Genomic DNA, 25051 nt, shown 5'->3' on the forward strand with positions numbered 1-25051 from the left:
ATTTTAATACATGGTAAAAATTTTTGCTGTTGATTTTCAGTACACTTCTTCCTTGGATGAGCAAAAATATTTATTTATTTATTTAAAAACATTTTAAATGAATTAAGTTGGAGGTCTCTGAATGAAAAAAAGTAATTCAAACAGTATATTAGAACCTTGATTAACCAAAGTGGTCGGGGCCGGTCCTCCTTTGGTGAATAGAAAATTCTGAATAAAAAAGGACAGTCAAAAATGGCTGCAGTAAACCGCATAAACTTGATTCTGATTTTTAAACATGTACTCATTTACAAAATACTCATAATCATTTGTTTATTCCCACAAACCACAAAATGCAACTTAAATTTACTAAGGCATAATATAGTAAATTTTAACATTTTTGTTATTAAAATGAAGTAAATAATAATTCTTGATCATTAATTTCAAATATAAATGATTAGTTTAATAAATATTGCTTTTAATATAGCAATAATTTCAGATTTTTATCAAGTTTAATTCAAAAAAAAAGTAAACAATAAAAATAAGTGAAAGAGTATTTTTTTTTTTTTTAAAGTATGATTAGTGAAATATTGAAAGAGACATCCAATGTTCAATCAATAAAAAGTAATTTGAAAGCTAATGGGAAAAAAATGTTGTGAAAACAAATATATGAAATTGAGAACAAGTATTTCTTCAAGACATTTAAATCAGGGGTGCTCAACTAAGACATGGACCTGGCAGCAGCATTGAAATTTTATAGGTTTTTTTCATGGCTATTTCTCTCTTCTTTGAAGAGAGAAATAGCTCTTCCTAGGGATATCTTACTGATATTTGGGGAGAGGGGTGCATGCTTGCTCTTGGGGGCAATGGCACCCGCTTAAATTCATTACGTATGTCACCTCCTAAAAGGGTGTCACACGGATTAAGTAGCGAAAAAAACATCAATTTTAACCATAAAAGTTAACACAGACTTGAGACTGCAGGTCATAGTGCCTCTAGATTAAGTCGGTAAAAAAATTACAAACCATAGATTGAATACAGAAAATGTATGTGAAACATGAAAATACTTATGTGAACTTGGATGCATATCTCCCTTCAGACCGGGGATTTTTGGCAATTTGCATGATATTTTTTAAAAAGTACTTGGAAGATGTGTATTTTAGTAATTTTGTTTTAGATACTTCAAGATGTTTTCTTTCTTCATAAAGGAACTATCTGAATGAGAATCAGATTTAAATCTGAAATTATCAAAAAGAGTATGTTTGAAACTTAATATTTGAAAATAGGTTTAATTTGTAAACAAATATTATCTAATAAAATTTACTTTTGTATGGTAAATTTCAAAGCACGAACTCGAATTTAAACCCAAATTCTATCGCGTTTTATGTAGTTATATCTAATAAAATTTGCTTTTGTATGGTAAATTTCAAAGCACGAACTCGAATTTAAACCCAAATTCTATCGCGTTTTATGTAGTTATTCCTGCCTAGTGCTGCCATCTATCTTTGTTTTCTGAAAGTAAAAGGTTGGTAGGTAATATCAAAAAAGGCTAGAAACGTATATAACTCGTACTTTTATAGCTAAGAGAGTAAAAATTTGACCGGCAGAGAATCTCGGGCTTAACGAACTTCACCAAAATGAGCAACCCGAATGACATTTGGCACAGACCTTAAAGTGTTAAAAACAATGTAATGAACTTACTGTCAGCGAATTTGTCTTCATCTTCTCTCTCCATTCTAGCACCAGGTCTGCAGATATGCTTCGGCGGCCGGATTTCGAATATATACATAAGGTCGGCAATGAAGGCTAAAACATTAGGGACTATTGAAGGATGCATGTAAACCATATCTTCCAGAGAAAGGCAATAAATATCTTGCGGCAGATGCTCTTGGCAAAATCTTTGAACTAACTGCAAATTGTGAACTGAATCTGCTAAACTTATAGGATCATGAAAAAGGATTTCTGCAAAGAAAAGTAAAATTATATGTTGTAAAACTGAAAACTGATTCTAATGACTAGTGACGAGCATAAAGTTTGATTGCACACAAGGATAGATAAAATATATTTTTTCCTCGAAGATCTTAATGATCTTTAAAAGAAGAAGTTCTCAAAAAGCATTTCTTTTAAAAACTAAACTTCTCTACTCAGTATGATTTCAAAATGTTCCATGGGATTCAATTTTGGTGCAAAATCGGTAGTTAGCAAGTATATACAAAGTTAAGTAAAATTATGCACCCACTGGCAAAACGTTTGGAGAAAATTGTGATATACAATTAAATAATCTGCTGGCGATTCCTAAATTAAAACAAATTTTGTTTATAGTAATATTTTTAGTAGATCACAAGAGAAGAAGGGGGAGGAAAAGAAACACATAAAATATTTAGAATCTTTCGGAATATTCTGTACATCAATCAAGTATTTTGCTTCTTTAATATAAACTGACAACACAATAACCTTAAATTTAAATATATCAAGGGTGGGTAACAGGGCAATTTTGAATGACATGTTGAATGAATTTCGCAGAATGATTTCAAGTTGATCGGCATAAGCTTTTGGATGACTTATAACTAAAGTGCCTTCTTTTACACAATTTGTCATTCAGTTTTATTTTTGAGTATAGCTTTGCTTGATACATTCACACATTGATGATTCTTTCAAATTATCGTTGTCAACATATACACCTTCTGATGAAAGAGGCATTTAAACTCAATGTGGTTATTATCTTGTTGAGTGGAATAGTGAGGTAGAATCAAACTGGTCCAAAAGTATCCAAAACAGCCCCTGCTAAATCAATAACTTCCGAGGAATAGAGGAGTTGATGTGGGGGAGCAGGATGGATTCTGAAGAGCTTCGCCAAAATATCAGGGCAGTCAAATTTAAACTCAATGATCTCTTTTTAAGAAAATAATTTTTGTGTTAGCTTACTTGATAAATATACTGTTGAACAACAATTAGAGTAGAGTAGGTAGATGGTGAAAGATTTTTCACAGATAAAGGCAATCTTCATGACAGACGAATTGGTCAACTTTGTTCAATTGGATTCAAGTTTAACAACACACATATTGGTCAACCTCTTATCCAAAAAATCAGATTAAAAAAAAAAAAGAAGAAGAAGAAGAAGAAACTATATAAAAAACATATAAACCAGCAAAAAAATGCTGAAATATGAGCTTTAAGTCCAATATTATATAATGAAATAATCTTTGTTTTTTTGTACTTGCATCCCTCATATAATATGCTATATCTACAACATGGTTTGGATATTACATGGTGCCAAATTTGTGATTATTATAGCACGGTTTCGATATTACACGGTGCAAAACTTGATTTTAAATACTACTTGGTTTTGATGTAACACAAATTTTAAAAGAAGAATTTCGTTTTTGTTCAATACACTGTTAAAAAATGTATGATAATCACTGTAATAAGTTTTTACTTTGTTTTTATGAAACTTTTACGAGAAATTGTCTGTCTTCAGCTCTTTCCCCATATAACACTAACTTTTAACTTTTAAATACATACTTTATTTTTCTAATCAGTGTTCTAAGAGCAAAAAGTTGAATATTATTTTATTTCCAATGCATTGTAAGAAAACAACATTAGGATTAAACATAAGGTAAATTTGGCAAATGATAAATAAAAAATGCAGTCGAAACAAAATGAAATAAAATGAATAGAATAATGCTATTTATTTTATTTCATATTTTGTTATGTTGTTGTAGCTCAGAGGAACTTTATTGCTATAGTAAAGCTCAGATTTTTTCCCTTATAGAATGCCTTTTGTTCTTAGTAAAGAAAGGTGATAAAGCTTTTTCTTGTTGTGCATAAGTTTTAATTTGAGGTATGTAAAATAATTAAGTTTTATTGTTTATAACAACTCTTATTTTTAAAGCAGTGGGTCTTTGTATATTCTGGTAGCCAGTTTTCGTTTGTATATTCTATTGAGCCGAAATTTCAGTAATTATAAAAATTGCACCTCATGACTTAGTTTTGATATATCACGGTGCACATTCCTTGATTTATATTACAAGGTCTTGCATTACACGGTTTCGATACAACACGGTACACATTGACATGATTTATGATATGTACATGATTAACTAGGTTAAAATATAAGTAAAAAAAGTATTTATAAAAAAGTCTTGTATAACACGGTTTCGATATTACACGGAACGAATTAACCGTGTTATACCAGGGATACACCTGTATTTTGAATGTTTTGGTAAAACTATTTTCAAAAATTAAAATTGTATATATCTGAAACCTCACAATACATCTATGTAGCCCAAGGTGTCACAGATTCTCGAGAAAGTCTGCAGACTATTTTTGATTGGGAGAAAGAAAAAAAATTTCCAATAGGAAGAATTGTAGATTTCTGTAAAAAGTTTTGGGCAAATCCACAACTTGCATGCTTTGGAATGCAAAAAAAAAAAAAAAGAAAGAAAGAAAAAAGAGGGGAAAAAAAAAGAACCAAGGTGACAAAAAATACAATGTTTATTATTATTATGCATTTTATGCAGTGCTGTAGTTGGTTGAAACATTGTTTGTAGAAAAAAGAGGAAAAACTTTTGTCTGGCACATGCAAAAGATGGGACGCAGGTTTTTTTTTTTTTTTAGAATTTCATCACAAGGCTTGATGCAGAATAAGATTCTACATACAATGCAATAGTAAATAGAAAATCGCTAATTACGTCAGTCTGGCTCTGAGGTACAGAAATATTGCATATGTTATGTAAACTGGTTTTTAACCACCTTTTCTTTTCCCCCTCAAACCATTGTACCATAGTGAGTTGCATCTAATATTTTTTCCCAACTACAGAGCTGATTATGCTACAGTCAATCTTTGCATATATAATCATAGCTGTAGTATTTTTTTAACAGCTTTGTATTTTTTTTTATGTATTTTCCTTTCATTTTTTGAAAAGTGATAAAGTCAAGTAAAAGAAGAAATTTTTACCTTGCCATTTAAAATATTTAGGACAATATAAACTAAGTAAGGCAGACAAGCAGCATCCGTCACTAAGATCACCCAAATCTTGAGCCAAAGCAATAAATGGAACATTGCTTCTGTGCTGCTGTAAAACAAAATTTAGAAATGAAAGACGTTACAAAAGTGAATAAAATTAATAAGTCACAGAACATTGTAGAATTAATAGTAAACGTTGCCCTGGTATTTTCACTTCATTTTTGGGTCATTTTACAAGGTTAAACGAAGAGAGGGAGCAACAGAGGTGGTACTCACCCTCACTTCTGTTTGTATAAAATTTAATGCTTTTTAATATCAGTCAGACCTCATATATTGAAGTAGCAAATCGCAGGAAAAAAATTCGATGTATAGAAATTTCGATATAGGGAAACAATCTTAGTTTATCATAAAAAAATATTTTAAAACATTAAAGTTAAAGCTAATTTTCATGTATGAAACCCAATTTTTAATTTATACTAGCATCGGATTAAATGAAAGTTTAAAAAATTAAATGTGAAACATTTACAGAGCATTGCATTGTTTCTAAAAAACCAACTGTAATGTCATGCAATTTTTTTTAATGAAAGTTTTCTGCATGTTTCAGTACTTTTATTATAGCTTTCCATTTTCTTATAATAGTAGGCACTATGCTTGCGGAAATACTAAATTTACCAGAAATGACATTTTTGCATCTTCAGACATCTTCATTCTTGGGTAGTGATGTAAAATACCCGGGTATTTATTTTTAGGAGTAAATACCCAGGGTATATACCCGGGTAAATACCCAAAATGGGTATTTACCCGTGGGTATTTATTTCAAAAATTTATATTCAACTAAAATACTTTTCTGTATGTATTCCATTATGTATATAACCAACGTTATACAAAGCAATCAATTTTTGCCCCAAAACTGCATTTTGATCACATATTTAAAGAATAATTGTGTGAAACAACTTAGCAATCTAATATGATATTCACATTAAATGTGTTGGATATGCCTTCTAATCAATGTTGATAGCCAAATTTTAGATATAAAAAGCCATTCTACAAAAAGTAAAAAGGTTAACTGGTTACAAAAAAAAAAGCAAACATTAATTTTTTAAGGTCTTTTATAACCCAGTAATATATCCCTGCATGACATCAAAATGTAATGAAATGTCGCTCTCAATTTATTATTACTATTTATTTACTTATATCTTTTGCAGAAATTTCCTTCAAACCTAGTTCAAGTGTTCAGGTGTATTCTGAATCTCATATATATATAATGGCAAATAACAAAAAGAAATTAAGCATTTAAAAAAAGGGGAGGAATAAAAAAAATATATAAACAAAGCCAAAGAAAAAGAAAAGCTGCTTTGAGATTGAACTCATCAGCATTGGAAATCTCAAAGTATTAAGTATCAGAATGACAAAGCAACACAAATGGATAGTTAGGCAAACGCACTACAAAATCCAAAAAATGCATACTTTGAAGTGGCAGTCAAATTTTGAAAAGATAAAAAATGGCGAGAGAATTTAATGAAAATACAAAAGCCTGGTGTGGAAATAATCATTTACCACCAGCAAAGACAAATTCTCGAAAATTACATCAAAGTTCTCTTGTAAATTATCCTGTCATCCTATTTAAGTTTTAGAATATTTCATTCTAAATTCTGAGGTTTTTTTTTTTTTTTGATAAGATTTTATTAAGCCTTTAATTAAAAAAATTATAATATCTAAATTTTTAAATTTTTAATCTTTCATTTTACGGTTTATGTTTTAAAAAGAAAATCACCGCCTTTTGATACCACCTATTTTTTTTTTTTTTTGCAAAATGCACAAGTACTAGGGGATTTATTATACCCTGCCTTCGGATAAATACCCAAAAAATTATTTACCTTCCCACCCTACATAACTAATTCCGTACATTAAAAATAGTTTGAATCATGAAGTACTTGGGAGCAAGTGCAAATAAGCAAGGCAACAGAAAACAATGTTTGATTTTTTTTTTTTTTTTTTTGCTTATTAATGTGAAAACTGTTTCTATATTTGTCAAGTTATCACTTAAACAGCAATAAAATAAATAACATCATAGTCTTAATAACTTCTCAGTTTATTCTTCCAAACATCCCTCATGCTTCCTTCCCCCCCCCCCCCCATTTCGGAGATGACTAACCTAGATTGTGATTTTGAAATCCTGAAGTTCATCATTGAATTGTTTATACTTCTCCAATTATGACATTGAAAAGAACGATACTTTGGTTCACACAATATGTTTCTATCATAATTTCATGAAGTCTTTTAATGAAAAATACTACAAACTGTTAATACATATGTATGTATCAGTTTTACCAATTATTTTATTTAGATTAAAAAAAAAAATTCCCATTCACTTTTTGCATTTTTTTTTTTTTTTGTAAAATACCCAGTTTTTGGGTATTTATCCAGGTCTTGGGTAAATACCCAAAAAATATTTACCTACCCGCTGGGTATTTACCCGATCCACATCACTATTCTTGGGCAATTCAACTTCATCCGCAACATTAGGGGATTTCCATTTTGATGGTGGTAATCAAGAGAAAAGTAAAAAATCAATCTACTTCATTTGAATGTTTTTAACTGAAGCTAAAAAGACTAGGAATGATAATCAACAGACAAAAGGGATAATTTGAAACAGATTTTATTGTATTACTGGTTACAACTAAGATTTTGAATAAACTTGAGCGAATTTAAGAACTTTAGAATGGAACAACAACCTATCTACACACCCCTCAACTCAAGATTCCTTATGAGTTTCGTAGTAACTTTTAGTGAACATAATTTTCTCCCCTAACCTTCACTTTTAATGAGACAAACAGTCTAAAGTGGAAAAAAAAATCTACGACTGTCTCAAAAAAAAAAAGTTTGATATACAGAGATTTTTTCGATATATAGAAACAATTTTTCTATGTTATGGAAGTTTGCTGGGATTTCGATTTATAGAAAATTTTGATATATGGAAGTTTGATGTATGGAGGTTCGATTGTGTACGATTAAACCATATGAAGAGTATGTTTTGAAAACAAGTTACTTGGAAGATGAGTAATTTTCTCTGGTTCTTGTTTTTAAGATTGTAACAGAAGGTTAAATATCTGGAATTCAGCATGGCTCACACTAAAGAAAAATCCAAGGTGGGAGTTCCAACCTCGATTAAAATGTTAAGCTGAATGGTAGCGTGAATTGCATATAAATGGATTTTTGTTGAGAATAACTCAATGTTTTCCATCAATTAGTGCTCTTACCAGCGATTGAGAAGACCTGTTTCAGACAATTTCCAAGATTTCCGCTACGGTCACATTTTTCGCAAAATACAAAAACACTAACTCGATAATAAAACAAAACATTTTTGCTTTTTTGCTCAAATAAAAAGTAAATTAATTTTTTAAAAGTATACAATGTATGATTTAAGAAAAGAAGCAAGCATGGCGATAGTCAACTCAATCTTTTTAAATCTTAGCAAGATGTTTAAATTGCTATTAAGTTCAACAATACTGAGTCTTACCTAGCATTATGTCCCACCCAGTAATTGCATTACTAGGAGGAGGTAACTGCAACGCTCCAAAAACCAAAGACGTGTTTTCTTAATGGTAAGCATAATCCAGGATTTTTTATTTTACATTTAAAAAAAAAAGCTGCTGTACTTATTTTTTTTTTTTAAGATGTCATAGATAAAATTTGATTTTTTTTTTCAACTGGAGATGAAACGCACTAAGGCATTGAGAAAGATATGAGGATGTATAACATTTCAGTATTTTGCCAAACCTCCCCCCCCCCAAGTTTAGCTTTATGCAAAAGAACTTTTGAACCCAGCTTAAACCCTGAGTACAACATATTTTGAAATGGGTCTTAAGGGGATATCACACGAGAGAAATTACAGGACATCGCAACCGCAAAAGCAACCGTAACGCTATCCGGAACTGGTTTTTCTACTCACTTCCACAAACGATTGCTCCAAAATTCTCGTGTGCTATGGAAATACGCAGTTGCTCGTATAGGGGCAAACTTTTTCCTCCGCTAGAAAAAATTGCCTTTAATTCTGGGCAAGTTACAAAGGAACCAATCAGGGCGCTGGGATTTCGTGACGTCAGGCAGTGTCACTGTAAAATACATTTGCAATCGTGGCGACAGAAATGTGGGGATTCCTTTTTATTGTTCTATTTATTTTATGTTTCAAAAATTTTCAGTTACACTTTAAAAAACGGATGAGTGACATTTAATCTTTGGTTTTGCATCTGATTTTGAATTTAAATTGCTACTTATATGTTAGTTAACATCAGTGCGAATTTTATGCATTTCTTAATTTATATTGGTGGGGGGTTTTTCGTTTCATTAGGTTTTTGAAAATTGTTTTGCACAAATGTTACAATGGGGTCGTTTCCAAAATTTTAAACGTATTTTTTTCTGAAAGAGCATGTTTAAAAACATAGGATCTGACCATTTTTTAAATAATTTGTTTTTGTTTAATATTTTAAAAAAATTACTTAAATCGTGGTGCTTTCATTGTTTACATTTCTGTCGTGTGACGTCACGAATGATGAAATGCCCTTCGTGTTGACATTCACAGAGCAAAATATTTAATTCGCATCTTTACTCACGTGTATTTGTGACGTCATCAAGACCACGCCTTGTTTGAAAAATCGGACATTTAAAAAAAATTAATTAAAAAATAACGGATGGGAAAATGAAAGTATTTTTGGGTCCGAGTTATTATTATTATTATTATTTTTTTTTGCTTATTCTAACAATTTCAGTGATAAAAGTACTACTTTTGACTGGAGGAAACCACCCCATTCTGATACTTGAACAATTACAGTAAATTTTTTCCTTGAAAAAGTTACGTGAAAATTCCTTTTTAAAAATCATAGCATTGAAGCTGTACTTTTCTTTTTTAATTCAAACTGATGGGTACATACAGTATGTACCATTTGAAAATACTTAAAATGTAGGAGAATGTGAGGCAAAGTGAAATGGTGAAATATTTACTCTATTTTTAGCTCCACTTATTTAGTAATATTTTGACTGTGTAGTAACACATGTACTCTATTCCAGTCAAAAAAAAATAATCCCTCTGAAAATCAAAGAATATGATAATACAAAGAATTTTTTAAAAATGATACGCACATTGTAATATTTTGTTGAGATGGCAAAAATTATGTTTGGCATTATTAAATGATAAAGTTATTTTTATTAACATTTGAAATATTGATTGAGACGTACTAATATTCAATGCAGTGTTAATTTGCTCAGTATTAAGCTTATTTGTATTATAAATGCTTGTATAGCTTGTATAAATGCGTATCATCGTTTCATTACATTTTTTTAAAGCGTCACTTTATTTTTAAATGTCAGGAACTATTTTAATAAACTCGGCCACAGATTTTCCTGTGCACAATATGTATCTAGTGACGTTATATTTGTGTAAGTTAAAGTGTTAGCACATCTCCAATATATTTATGAACTCGAAGTTTAAAAAAATAATTATGAAAGGCCTATTGATCAGAGTTTGCTGGCTTTTTTTTTTTTTTTCATGTTTGTTTTTAGCTATGAATTTAGGTATAATTTGTTAGAATTAAAATTTCTTCTTACCTGTCAATAAGAGACTAATAATTCCTATCTAAAATTAAGATTTAATTTAGTAGTTATGGGAAAAAATAAGCCTAGAGAAGTCATATATTCTGTATGTCTTCTTTAAATGTAACAAGAGTATCACTTTAAATCAAACATTCAATTAATAGTAATAAAAGTTTTCTGTTTTTCTGAAATTTTCTCCATAAGTTCTACAAATTAATGTTAAAACTCAAATATGAATTCAACAGGAGGAGCTTTGGTGACTGCATGAAATAGTAATTGATGCTGTAGCTCTAAAATCATTGCCTTGATCATTTCCCTTTTTTTTTTGCCATCTTTTCACAAATCCACATACAATTAAAGCTGCAAGAGCTGCATTAAGTATTTGATTACTAATTTCATCCATAAGTGTCGAATTAACGCGACGCAGCGTGATAACCAAATGCAGAATTGACGAAAAGCGATGAACAAGCGCAAGCACATGGATGTAAGCTAAAAAATGATAGCCACCATTGTGAACAAATCAAGCAACCGCCCGCGCAACCGGCAGTAACCCTGTAGGCAACTTCCCGTCCAAAAAACCAGTTCCAGATAGAGTTGACGGTTCCTATTGCGGTTACGATGTCCCGTAATTTCTCTCGTGTGATATCCCCTTTACTATTGTGTTGTCGTATACCTTTATGTGCACTGTAATTTTTTTTGGCTGAGAATGAATTTTATAACTAATTCAGAATACAGAAACCAGAATTAACTCTCTAACAGATTTTCATTTTGCTCTGGAAAGACACACAAACACAGAAAGATTCACTATAAATTCTTGATTCTTCACTCACTAAGTCTTGGGGGGGGGGGGACTTAGGAAGTGCTCTCAGTGTAAAAAAAAAATTATGGGGGGGGGGGGACATTAATAAACAATAAATGCTTACTATTAATGTGACAATTATTGGCTTAAATGTGATGTAAAATCATAACTAAATTATAATTACTCAAGAAATGCACTTTACTTACTTGACTAGAGTCTGGACTAATAGGACTATGGCTAGAACCAAGATCCTCTTCAATTGTATGCCTCATTTTTATACAAGATTTGTTGATCCAAAGCAGAGCAGCTTCTTCACTATCATAAGGAAGTTCACTCTCATCATTTACCACAGAGAACCGACTACGATAGAGAAATGGAAAATTAGGTTGAACAAGTTGCAAAAGGGACGCATGACACATGAAAGTTACTTAAGTAATTATTTCATTCACCAGGAGCTAAAACAATTTAAATAAATAAATAAATTACTACTAGTGCATATTGTGGGATTTTTTGATTTTTATTGAAAGCTTTGACAAAATACAGTTGGCTCTCTATTTAACGAATTTCAAGGGACCACAAAAAATCGTCCTTAAATAGAATGTTTCCAAAACTACAGGGGAGCATCCGGGACTGTGAAAAGTGGTCTTTAAATAGAGAAAGTACTTAAATAGAGCATCGTTAAACAGAGATCCAACTGTACTGTCGGCCCCGCTTAATTGAATATTGCCTGTTCCAAGAAATATTATTCAATAAAGCAGGGAATTTGATTAAGCAGGGAGATTTTATTTACCTTTTTAAATGGGCAACATTTGTCTTAAAACGTAATAATAATAAATCAATAGTGAAATAAAGGAAATGTTTAATGTTATTGTCAAAAGTTTTTGAAATAAGCTAAATAAACAACAAAATAGTCAAATAATTAGTATATAGTATCACAAGTATGTTATAAAATTATAAAATGTAACTTTTTTCAGTATGTTATTTTTTGGACAATTCCATAGTAGGGGACTGTTTGCTCAAGGTCTTCTGGGAACACTTTTCCGACTCCATTTTTCCCTCCTCGTCTCAGTAAGTTATCTTACTGAGTAAGATTCAGTAAGTTATCTGTCATTTAATATTCATGAATTTATCATCGTGAAAAATGTGTACTTTTTGTGTTTTTTCATTTCATTATCGAGTGCGCTATTTTTTATTATTTTTTTGGAATGACAAAGACAAAAGAAATTTAGTAGAATAGTGAAATGTTGAAATATGAATGTTGTTTTTCTCGCCCGTTATCAGCGATAAATTTTACTCTATATTTTAATGTCAATAACAGTGTTTATTTAATTCATTTCTAATTTATTCAAAAATTTTCTCAGTAAAATGTTTGCAAAAGCTGATCAATATTGTTCAATTATCCGGGGAAATTATTCGGTCAAGCGGGGATCTTTAACATTGCATATATGGAGAAATATTCAGTTAAAAGAGGTAAGGCGGTAAGGAGGTATAAGCGGGGTATTCTTTTACTCGTTACCCGGTTAAGCGGGGCTGACAGTACCTCATGCGAGTACTTCATGATAATATTCACACCAATGTTGTGAATATTATCATGAAGTATTGACTTGGGTTTTACATGTGTGAGGACTAGTAAGAAATTTGAATTTTTTAAATACAGTAATGTTTTTTAAAAAAATATAATTTTTTCAAATAATAAAAAAACTTGCACTAATGTTTTCTGTTTCTCTTCTTTTATCAAATCTTAAATAACATTTATTTTAGTTCAAGTTTCAAAAAATGCTTTTTGGAAACATAATGAAATAAAAGTACCTGACAACTTCCACAACCTTTTCTGGAATGAGTACTTCTTTAATGAATAATGCCATAATACCTTCAATTACAGCCATGTGAGAGTTCTGTAAAGTTGAAAAAAAAAAAAAAGATAAAAATATTTTACACCAATAAAAGTTTGTAGAATAGCCGAGAAGAAATAAAAATATATTCATTCAAAAAAACTCACATAAAACCTTTTTAGCACATTAAAAGTATCACATAATAATATCATAGCTAAAATTCTATTATTTTATTTGAATCTTCGTTTTACATTTACGAAACTAATATGATTGCTATGAAATATGAATTGGTGGTTTTTCTAAAATATTAAGACGGTTCGGCCCACACAGATGAGGTGATTAGTACAGTAAACTCCCGATTATCCGAGTGGATTATCCGTAGGGCGGATTATTCATGAGTCAATTAACAATTAGGAATATGTATTTTCACAGCAAAAAGCAAACATAAATGCCTGTTTTTTCTTTTTGTCGAAAAATTATAAATTTTAACTCGGTTGTTTTTGTTTATTTTTATTTGCTTATTTATTTATTTATTTATTGCACCTTCTTCATCTTACAAAAACTTGCTCTTTGTTAATGTTAAGTTCTGTTGTGCAAAAATACAAAACAGTTTTTCTGTACTCTATATATTTTCACTGTTTTTCGAAAGTATTACGCATCAATTCAGCCAAGTTTTTCAGGAAGAGAATTTCTTACTTTATTAGTCCCTCATTTTAGCCTTTTTGCTGTTTATCTGCGATTTTTATTATCCACGGCGCTTTTGCCAACCTATTCCGCGGATAATCGAGAGTTTACTGTATAGGCTCTGGGTCCTTAGCTGGATCAGTGCCTGATTACTGAATAGGCAAACAAGGCTGTAGTACAGGGCCTCTACTTTTTAAAGGCTCCAAATAGCTAAAATTTTAAGGTTCGACTACAGAGGGGACCTGAAAAAGTGTTTGGCCTAGGACCTCCTATTATCTTAATTGGCTTTGAGCTGGACGTGTGTCCTGTCTATCAATCTCCACTGAAGGTGTAGAGTAGTTTTGAGGACACAAAGTAATGGGGTTTAAAAATTATGCATTTAATCTTCTCCTTACAGCAGGCACTTCACATTCTCAGGATAAGACTTAAGTATGGACAACATTAGTTTGTAACAATTTCAAAATTGGTCAGTTAATGTTGTTCAGCAGACTTTTCTTCTCCAAGACTCAAAAAGTGCCACTAATCTAACCTGTATTGATCATTTTCTTAGAAATCTCTCACAGATTTTTCTGAGATCATTTCTTTAACCTGTGATGAGATACCAATAAAGGAACACCTTGTTTATTGAGAAAGTGTTTCTACGCTCCATTTCCGAGAACATCTCCATCTCTTTCCAAGCAGGGTTCGTGATCTTTTTGGTTTAAAAAAAAAAAAAAAAAAAGCTGGATTTTTAAAAATTTTAAATCAGATTTTTTTAAATCTTCAAAAATTTGTAGACATTAATTATTTTTTCATTTAAAAACATAATATAGTTCACACAATAGATGAAAAAGCAATTTTTTAGCTATTTTCATTTCATGGTAGTAGCTATTTTTTATAATTGGTATAAGTAGAACAGCTTTCTGCACGATTCAAATTACATTTAACACTTACCCCCTACCCCAGCTAAAACCACAAATCTTTTAACCATGATTCTAGAAAACAGTGGCACCACTATTTCCTAGAATTATAACTTTCACGCTTTATAGAAGAAAAATTTCTTAAAATTTGGCAGTTTATTCCATGTTTATTGAGTGTAGATTCAACAAAAGTTCTAAAGCGGACTCAAGTGTTCAATTAGAATGAAGAAGGCAAAAAACCTAGAAAAGAAAGAAATCTGAACTAATGGATCCATTCATTATAAGTTCTCTAAATGTTCAATAAATAAGTAAGATTTATAAATATGTTAGAATTTTTACATAAGATGTGATTTTTTTTTATGCTTCGCTTAAAGATAAGGTTTTTATCATCATGTTTGTTTTTAATGTTAAAATAATGTGTGTTGAATAATTGCTTTTCTTAACTTCATTAGTCATGGTGTATAAGAAAAACTGCATATTTTTATTTGTTCTGAACTTATTTTGGCACAAAAGCAATATTACATGAGTCTAAAAATCTGTTACACACACACAGAAAGATTGATCTATATAGTTTTGCCACTTGAAGTTCAGATTGCGTAGTGCAGTATAATTAAATATAGAGCAACACATTCTAAAAATGCAAAATTCCTTTATAAAGAATTGAATCAACTGATTTTAATTAATGATTTTATTAAAAAAATCACATAATTCAAATCAATTGATTTAAATCAATGATTTTTTTTTTTAAATCACTTGATTTAAATCGTGATTTAAATTAAGCTGATTTAAATCAATAAACCCTGTCTCCAAGCCTATAGATTTTTTTTCTCCTTTGTATTAGGGAAGAAAAAATAAAAGAAAAGCTATAGGAAATGTAAAGCAAGTGTCTATAAACTCTTTTTTTTTCCTCTCTTTTTTTGAAGGAAAAGAACTTCATTATACATTTATCAATACAAATTTAATTCATCATTTTTATAATCTACATTTGTTTAAAATAAGTATTGGAACTTTTTAGATGTTTTGCCACACTTTGCATTCATAAAAGGTGCCAATTAAACATAATTAAAGAAATGAAAAATGAAGTAATAAGATTCAACAACTTACTATTCTAATGGGTGCAGTCTGTACTAAAACAGTTTCGGTCAGATTTGCATCCATTGGCTCACTGATCTCAATGCCTTTTCTAGTAAGTACTTGTATAATTCCATGATGGTTAAGATTGTGGTAGTTAGGATCAGCATAGATGTTGGCCAATGCTAAACAGTACAGTTCAGCATTGGCCAAAGCATGGACTATCTGTGGTTTAAGGCGATCATTTCCCTATGGTGAAAAAAAAAAAAAAAAACAATCGAATAATTGTCATACAAGTATTACACACTATGGGAGCAGAATGACCAGCAGCTGACAATATACAATAAAATCTGTGTTTAACAATACTGTGTACTACAATTAACCAGTCTAAAATAATATTTTCTTTGATTTCAGCAAAATTCTTATTCATTCAAGGTATTTTCAACCTGCCTATAGCGATAATCATTTTTGATGCACTCGACAAAATGCTAATTTATACCTGTTTTTTTTTTTAAATAAAAACAAAAACTAGTTAGTTTAATTAGTCGGCTTTTTCTATCTTTAAAACTATGTTCTGAATGTGAGATAACAAAAGATGGACGCACAGATTTTAGGACAATTGGGGAAAAGCTAAACCGTACCGACATCAAATTGATGAAGGGTTGATGCAAGTTGAAGCTGAAGAAAAAACAACATGGAACTTCTTTGAAAAAAGGAATACTTCAACATTTTGTTTTTGGAAAAAAAAATATCTGAAATATCAGATAACGGCACCAGTAACAGACATGTTTAAGACATCGCTCTCAGGTTAACTCAATTTTCTAAGCCTTTTGATGTATTTAGACTTTTAAAACTATTTTTCTCTCATGCAACTACATCTCATCCAAGGTTTGGCTGCTTCTGGATCCTCTGGATTAGTTCATTGTATTTTTATTTGCTCAACTAAGAAAAAAGGTTGGACCCCAGTAACAAGACACCGATAATTCTGATGATCGACAGTAACAGATAGGATGAGGAAAGGATGAGTAATGGACAGATTTCCCCTTTTCTTTTCAAATGTGCAAAAGTTCTTTATTTTTAGATCTTAAACCTTATTAAATTCAAATGAAAATGAAACACCGGCAGACCTCGTGGTGGCTGTTCATAACCTTTCACCACTACCTTGTAAATATCAACTGGCTCATAAAACTCTGTTACTCATTTTATTAAAAGACCAAATTCAGAATTTTTTACTCTTAAGTTGAGTTGTTCAGTTTTTATGGACGCCTAAAGGTTTATGTGCAGTATCAAAAATCAAGCGGATTTTTTCGACATGGAAATTGCTAAGAGCTACAACTACAACTCTTCCACAAACTGTTTATATCCAAATTTTTTCATGTTTGAAACATAGAAGGGTGTAATTTTATATAATAAATGATAAATTTGTGGTAACTAGTTGCTCCAAGGTCAACGAAAGCCACAAAAGTGGTATCTTTGATGTTTTTTTAGCATTTTTGGGGTCCAAAAATAGCTTGCACTTTTTAATTGCCATGGCAAAAGTAGTGTCGCTTGAAAGGTAAGTATAAACACTTTTAAAAAATGTATAAATTATTCAGGCAAGTTCAATGTGCTTTCAGTTGCATATAGAACTTGCTTTTTTTCCACTAGTTCATCAAAATTTTTACCGATTGCTCGATGCTTTTACCTCATCAACAAAATTAAATAAATTTGGCTGCATAAATTAAACACATTTATTAGCATCACTGCACAAACGATGTTACACATAAGCTTTGGTGATTTTTTTGCAAGCAGGAGAATCTCCTGTTCATACTATTTATTTTTAAGAATGTGACTAATGGAACCTGAGAAATTTTAGTCATAATCCCATGGTGTACCCTGAGTTTAGGCATCTGAAATCAGAAATGGGAATCTAGTGTAAAAAAAATTATCTAGCCTTCTTATTGGAAAGATTACACTCACGCAATGTTCAACTTGATAGAATAACCTGAGAATACTAAGGTTTACCCCCAAAAGGGTTAAAAATTAAATAGTAATTTGTACTTAATGTGCTTTTATTTCATTAATTGTCAACATTCTCAATCTTCCGAACTTCATTAAATATTTCAAAACAATCATTTTGAGCTTACTTCGTGATCTCTGTAACATGGTTCATAAAGCTCTGGTGGGATTTTAGGCATATAAGCTTTAGAAAGCAGCCACAAAACAGAAGCTCTCTGCTTAGCCTGCAAAAAGAAAACTGATTACAAATAACAGAAATTAAAATTAATTCAATGAAAATTATTTTTCTTTTGTTTCAAATGCATCTTTTTCAAAAAAGAAAAATACATTAAAGAAGTAATTTATATGGAAAACATTTAAGTCAACTACAGTAGTTAACTTTCATATCAATACAAATTTAGATATGGTTCATTAAGAACAGACCTCAGCTACTTCAAGTAGTCTCACTTACAAAGCGTATCACCTCCTAGCTGAAGCTGCACTACATTCTTGAAAAAATTACAACATACATAGTTTACATCTTTCCCAGGTAACTGTCTTAAACATTTATAATGATGCAGTTGCAGAAGCTATATTTCTTCCTTTAGATTAGCCACTACCAAATTTTGAGCTTCTTATAATCCTGGCCCTTCGTATAGGCACATCATTTAGGAAAGGGGGGAGGGGCAGGAAAGTTCAATTGCCCAAACCATAACTTGGAAAAATTAATGTATTTAGACATATATACAGGCATTGCTTCTTGAAACAAAATACCTTGAGTCGGTTCTTTTTTTTTTTTTTCTTTTTTTTTTTTCTTGAAGTCGGTTCTTTTTTTTTTTCAAAATTTTTTTACTTTAAAATTAGTTCTGAACAAAACAAAAAAATTTCTGTTCTTATACACCATGACTAATGTAGTTAAAAAAAGTAACTGTTCATCACATTATTTTACACTAAAAACGTACACGATGATGGAAACCTTATGCAAAGCATAAAACATATTCACATCCATTTTAACATATTTATAAATCTTAAAAAATTATTGAACATTTAGAGGACTTATGCCAATTTAAAGAATAAGCTGAATAGATTCATTAGTTCCAATTGCTTTATTTTTGTTGACTCTAAGTGAAAAACATAGAAAACTGCCAAATTTTAAGAATTTTTCTTCTAAAAATTATGAAAATTATAAATCTAGGAAAAAGTGGTACCACTGTTTCTTAGAATTATAGTTGAAGGATTGGTGGCTGTACCTGAGGGGGGTGAGGTAAACGTCAAATTTAATTTGTATTAAAATTGGTCTACTTATACCAATTATTAAAAAATAGCACTGTCATGAAATGAAAATAGCTAAAAAGTTGCCCTTTCATCTATTGCATGAAACATATTATGTTTATAAATGTTAAATAATTAATATTTACAAATCTTTAAGGATTTTAAAAAAACTTCCAAAAAATCTGATTTAAAAAATCCGAATTAAATCAAAAATATCTGATTTTTTCATTTTTTTTAAATTTTTTTTTCCAAATCGAAAAAGACAAAAACTTAAACCGAGCCAAAGATGAAATTGGGACTAATCGCCCATTCAGAAGAATGACAGTATGTCTAAGTAAAGAAACAAAATATTTATATTTTTTATCGCAATTGAAAAATAAAAGCAAATGCTATGCTATGACACGCAAAAACACACAATTAATATTTTTAAAACCCTTGTTAGTCGCTATATTTCCCCTCAAAAGTTGTTATGCAAGTGTAAGGTGGATTTTGCAACCGAAAGTCTACATCTAGGTCTAGGACTAACGGCTGCAGAACTTAGGAAATACACACTAACTGTGTGCCTTGTAGGTTAAACAGGGACATGCTGCATATTCTTTAATCTTTTCTCGATCATATTTACAACAAGATATACAAATACAAAAGTGACAACCAGCAACAGACTCTGGGCCCAGCTAGGCTGGTCCTAGTCAATTTACAATCCCCAATGAAGATCAATGGTCCTATTAAAACTAAAGACGTACCGAGTAGCACTTTGGCCGAGTAGCCGAGTACCGAGTACTCGGCCTTTTATTACTCGGCCGAGTACCGAGTTACCGAGTACTCGGCCTTTCACTACTCGGCCGAGTTACCAAGATTATGTTTTAAGAAGAACCACCGACACACATGTGATGAATTTTGAACCTATTGGAATAGTAGTATAAACCTCCTTGTCCATATAATAATTTTTAAAACTAAATTCCTGCTGAAATTTAATTACGCATTATATATATACAATTTTGTTTGTGTCAAAAATTTTACAAAAAAATAATTTTTTAAATTAAAAATAAATAAATAAAAGGTATGATTAATCAAGTTGGAATTAAAACAAATTACAGTAAAATCCCTCTAATGCGGACACTAACAGGACAAAATTTTTTTCTGCAATATAGAGGTGTCCGCACGACAGGGGTTTAATAATGTTATTTGCATTGGAACTGGGGAATTAAAAATTGTCCGCATAAGAGGGGTGTCCGCTAGGAGGGGTTTCACTGTATACCAATCAATTATAGTTCTAATCTGCCAAACATAAATAATTTTTAAAAGCAGATAAAACAAATGTGCAGGAACACTCCAGACACGTGTTTCTGCCTCCCCCCCCCCCCCCCCCGTTACAAGGAACGCCTTTTTCAGTGCATAACATGTGAGCTAAAGAATGTAAAGACATTCAACAAAAAAATACGACTTTTGTCGGATTCCTTTAAATCTACGAGCCCCCATTTTGTGCATTGAAAAAGGAATTCCTTGTAATGCCAAAACACGTGTCTGCAGAGTTCCTGCACTGTACTTTTAAGGTTGTTTTATTTTTTAAGCAAAGGTATTTTTACTTTTTTTATAACTAATTTGTTTGTAGCAAAAATCCATTTTTAATATAAAAATTCCATATTTTCTATACTTACATTTTTTGCATAATTTTTAATAAATAAGTTTTATTAACTTTGGGGACATTAAAATAAAGATTTATTCCATTGAAGCATTACAAACTTCATTATTCTCAAAATTTAAATTTGACTTATAAATTTTAATTGTAAATGATTGCAGAATATAATGCTTGCTCTTTTTTTATAAATTTTAGTATCTGTCTTGGACAATACTCAATTTTTTGCAACTACTCGGTATTGGCCGAGTATCTGATCAGAATTTGGCCGAGTACCGAGTACTCGGCAAATTGGCCGAGTAGGCCGAGTACCGAGTAGTTACCGAGTACTCGGTACGTCTCTAATTAAAACTATCTGCTTCCTTGTTCATTACCACCTCTTCCGGTAAGCTGTTCCAAGGTTCCACTACCCTGCTAAAACAATAATTTTTCCTAATATCCATGTTAGCCTGAGATTTAAATAGCTTAAAACAATGACCCTTTGTCCTGTTTTCAGTGCTAAACTTTAGCCTCGTAACATCTTTCATTTAAATAAATTTAAACAACTGAATCATGTCCCCTCGATCTCTTCTTTACTCAAGACTACATTTTTAGCATTCTAAGCCTGGAATCGTAGCCTAAATGAGAAAGTCCGTTTATTAGCCGTGTAGCCCGCCTTTGAATCCTTTCCAATACATTAATATCCTTCTTAAGGTAAGGAGACCAAAACTGCACAGCATACTCCAAATGAGGTCTTACTAAACTTCTATATAAAGGCAGAAGAACTTCTTTAGATTTTTTTGAAATAGATCTATTGATAAACCCAAGCATCTTATTGGCTTTGTTACTAGCTATGCTGCACTGTTGACTGAACTTAAAATCCTGACTTATTAAGACGCCCAGATCAGTAACTTTTTCTGCCTGACTAATGACTGAACCTTGCAAATAATAACTTGAACACTTATTTCCATGCCTTAAATGTAGCACTTGACATTTCCAACATTAACAGCCATACCCCATTTATCAGCCCACTCTGTAATATGATCTAGATCCTTTTGCAGCTGATTTGCTTGTTCTTCATTTTCTACCATCCCCATAACTTTGGCATCATCAGCAAAACAATTCATGTTCCCAGAAATATTTTTATGAATATCGTTCATAAAAACAATGAACAAAACAGGCCCAAACACTGATCCTTGAGGAACCCCGCTTAAAACCTCACTCCATTTAGAATAATTTCCCCTCACAACTACCCTTTATTTCCTTCGGGCAGCCAGTTTTTACCCGAACATGATCAGCAATTACTCCATTGATTAGTAATTGTCTCATCGATATTGGCAGCTTTTGATATTCCGCACCACTAACTCCTTCTAATAGCTTGACCAGAAGTGGAAACACTAATCAAAAGCTAACATTTTTTAAAAAGATAAACTAAAAATTGCAACACCAATCATCGAATTTTAAGAGACTTATAAGGAACTTTGTAAATATATGCATATTTAGAAACACATCTTTGAGATAACCAGTTTAGTAAGCCGTTTAAAAAATGTTTAACATTTTATAAACAAAACAGTACATTACAATTGAGTAAGTGTATTCATACTAAAGTGTTCTAGGATTAATGGCGATATTTCATACTTTATTATTTATTTATATTTTTTTCTTTTATAGAAATTAAGTTGTCATTGTCTACCCTAGAAATGTAGTGATCAGTAAGTGCTCAGGGTCACCTTAATCGTAACTGATGATCGTCTATACTCTCTCATAAAAGAAAAGAAAATTAAAAAAAAAAAAATGTCGAAAACATTATCGATCGTGCTAAATACACAGTTTTGCTTTTTCCTCCTTTCATTAGATTTGCTCTTCATAAGAATAGTAATAGTAAATACTACAAAAATAAATAAAGAAATAACATCACATAATAAGAATAAATCCTCTGAAGCATTCCATCTAGGTCTAAATGCGTGCGAAAGAAAGATACCTTCCGCTGATTCATTCATCCGCCCACTAATCTTTTCATTTTCTAGTTATGTCAAGCCTGTGTCATTTTGCAAATTTGTACAAAAATTTTTATACCAGACTTGACACTCGTAACTTTCCGCCGTTTTCGAGGAAATAGCACACGAACGTAAGTTTGCTTATTCATGTTTATTTCTTTCACGTGACTCTCTATCGAGCAAACACAAAACGAATAAATCTGCGAACAAGCTACAGCAATATAAGAACGAAGAGTAATATTGATTGCTCAAAAATAAATTAATCAAATAAATAAATTCATAAATCATTGTAGTTTTAAAACTATATATTTTGGAACTTCAGTAATTAATTATTTTTTAAAATAAATATAATTAATTTTCTTCGTTTTTAATTGCCATACGAATAACTTTCTTCAGCATTTTACACTTGTGGATAGCTTCTGTAGCATAGAAGGATTAGAAAACATTTATTGATTTACTACACAAATTTTAAAACAGAATTTCGGAAAAAAAAAAAAAAAAACTTTGCAAAAAAAAAAAAAAAAAACCCCCGCAAATCGCAAACAATATCAATGTTGTTTATTTGATGCTAATTTGGCAGCGATTTCCACCCCTAATTAATTTTTCCTATTTGCTGAGAATGAAACCAAAGACCAAAAACATTCTCATAACGCCAGCAGATGTGGGAAAGTGAGGATAAATCTAAGGAATGAAATTTAAAAATAAAGAAAAAAAGGTTGCACTGACTGAGAATAACTATTGAAGAGAAGAGAACTATTGAAATAAATTTGTATTTTTCAAGAGGATTTTTAATGTTTAAGTTAAAACATGAGTTAAATAAAAAAAGTGTTTAAAAAAATCATTGTTTTAAATCATGATTAAAATCACTGATGATTAAAACCACCAAATGATTTTAACTATTGACGCCTGGCTGCACATAAAAATATCTCGAACACAATGTCTAGATTTTATAGGAATAGATGAACGATACATAATCATCTGCAGAAACAACAATTAAGTATTCAAAAATTAATTTAAAAATCAAGCAGTGAAGTGCTTAACGGAGGGCACGCCATCTTTTGTCATAAAACTACTAAGCCAATGAAATAGTTTACATAAGATTTAGTTGCCAGAGAAACCTTGCTACTTATTCAGCAAGAGATTTTGAAAAGCAATTTGACATCCACTGAACAGCAAATAAGAATTTTAAGTCCCTGAACACTGTGGACGTCATTAGCTAGTGACAATCGAGTATTAGAAAAGGTGTTCATATAGAAAGGAACTGTTTAACAATCCGTATTCTTCCTCACCTAATAAGGCAATTACGAGCCCTAAAATATACAATGATTTTCGAACGCGGCGAGTGTTTACAGCTAAAGGCCAAGTTCAATGTCCCATTCAAAAGAGGAAAGAAATAAGAACGTGCCGCAGGAAACTCCCTCCTAAACTTATCAAATCAAAATTCCTGTTCTAGTTACTGCGTTGAAGAAGAATGTTTAAACCGGCAATCATGCACAAGGCAGTCGGTATCTTCTTCAGAGCACGATGAATTTTAAAGCGGTTTACAAACGCGAAATTCATATCTAAATTTTAAATAATGTGAACTAGAACTCCGTTCAATGTGATCAAATGTTCGGTTCCGATGAAGCAATTTCTTTTTTTAATTCCAGGAAAAATCGTTTAATTTTTTTTTTTTTTTGTACAAATTTTGGGTGAGTAAAATCAGGTAAATGAATTCATATTCAGCGTGGTGAATTTGAGTCTTTTCATTAATTATTATATTACTTCAAAAAAATTCCTTTTTTTTATTTTTTTAAATCTGGACAAAACAAATATAAACTTTGTATTAAAAAAAAGTGTTGGAAATCAAGTGACAAGTTCATAGTTGCTTTTCAAAGGGCTGAATATTAATTACAAGATCACTCATCTAATAGCAGAACTGTAAAACTGTATGGAAAGCTAACTTGGATAGTGATCCCGAAAGAATTACCACACGACAGTGACGGCTGGGGATTTACGAGCTGTAGACGACAGGTTGTGAAGTTCTTTAATACTTCTTAATTTGAAATAGATAAAGTTAATACATAAAATTATTTTGAATTTGATTCTCTTGTAAAGCACGAGGACTATTAAAATATAAAATACGAAAACATTTCACAGAATCTCCAATAAAATTTTAAGCAAATATCGAGGATCATAAAACAATACTGACAATAAGAATAATTTCGAGTTGATATTTTTTTTCTTTCAATATACTAAATAAAAAGACTTGATTAAATTTTTAAAAATCGCATTCTAGAAGAATGCAAATAAATTTAGTCTATGCGCTAAATATGAAGTAATGAACAAGTCGACAAATCTTGCTTGATTTGTTGCACGTCACGTCAAAAAAAAA

At 30.9% G+C, this 25051-nt stretch overlaps 1 protein-coding gene across 1 annotated transcript in view; it reads right to left on the reverse strand.

Annotated features, from left to right (window-relative positions):
• The window catches only part of LOC129232224 (patronin-like), a 158596-nt gene that overhangs the window by 32801 nt on the left and 100744 nt on the right, over positions 1-25051 (reverse strand). The window contains exons 3-8 of the mRNA XM_054866442.1: positions 17943-18038; positions 15850-16065; positions 13140-13225; positions 11537-11690; positions 4934-5051; positions 1678-1938 (exon numbers count right to left, since the gene is read on the reverse strand). Of these exons, the coding sequence (XP_054722417.1) occupies positions 1678-1938; positions 4934-5051; positions 11537-11690; positions 13140-13225; positions 15850-16065; positions 17943-18038 (931 nt within the window). The remainder of the gene's footprint in view (positions 1-1677; positions 1939-4933; positions 5052-11536; positions 11691-13139; positions 13226-15849; positions 16066-17942; positions 18039-25051) is intronic.

This window comes from Uloborus diversus, chromosome 1 (assembly GCF_026930045.1).
Source record: "Uloborus diversus isolate 005 chromosome 1, Udiv.v.3.1, whole genome shotgun sequence".
NCBI lineage: Eukaryota > Metazoa > Arthropoda > Arachnida > Araneae > Uloboridae > Uloborus > Uloborus diversus.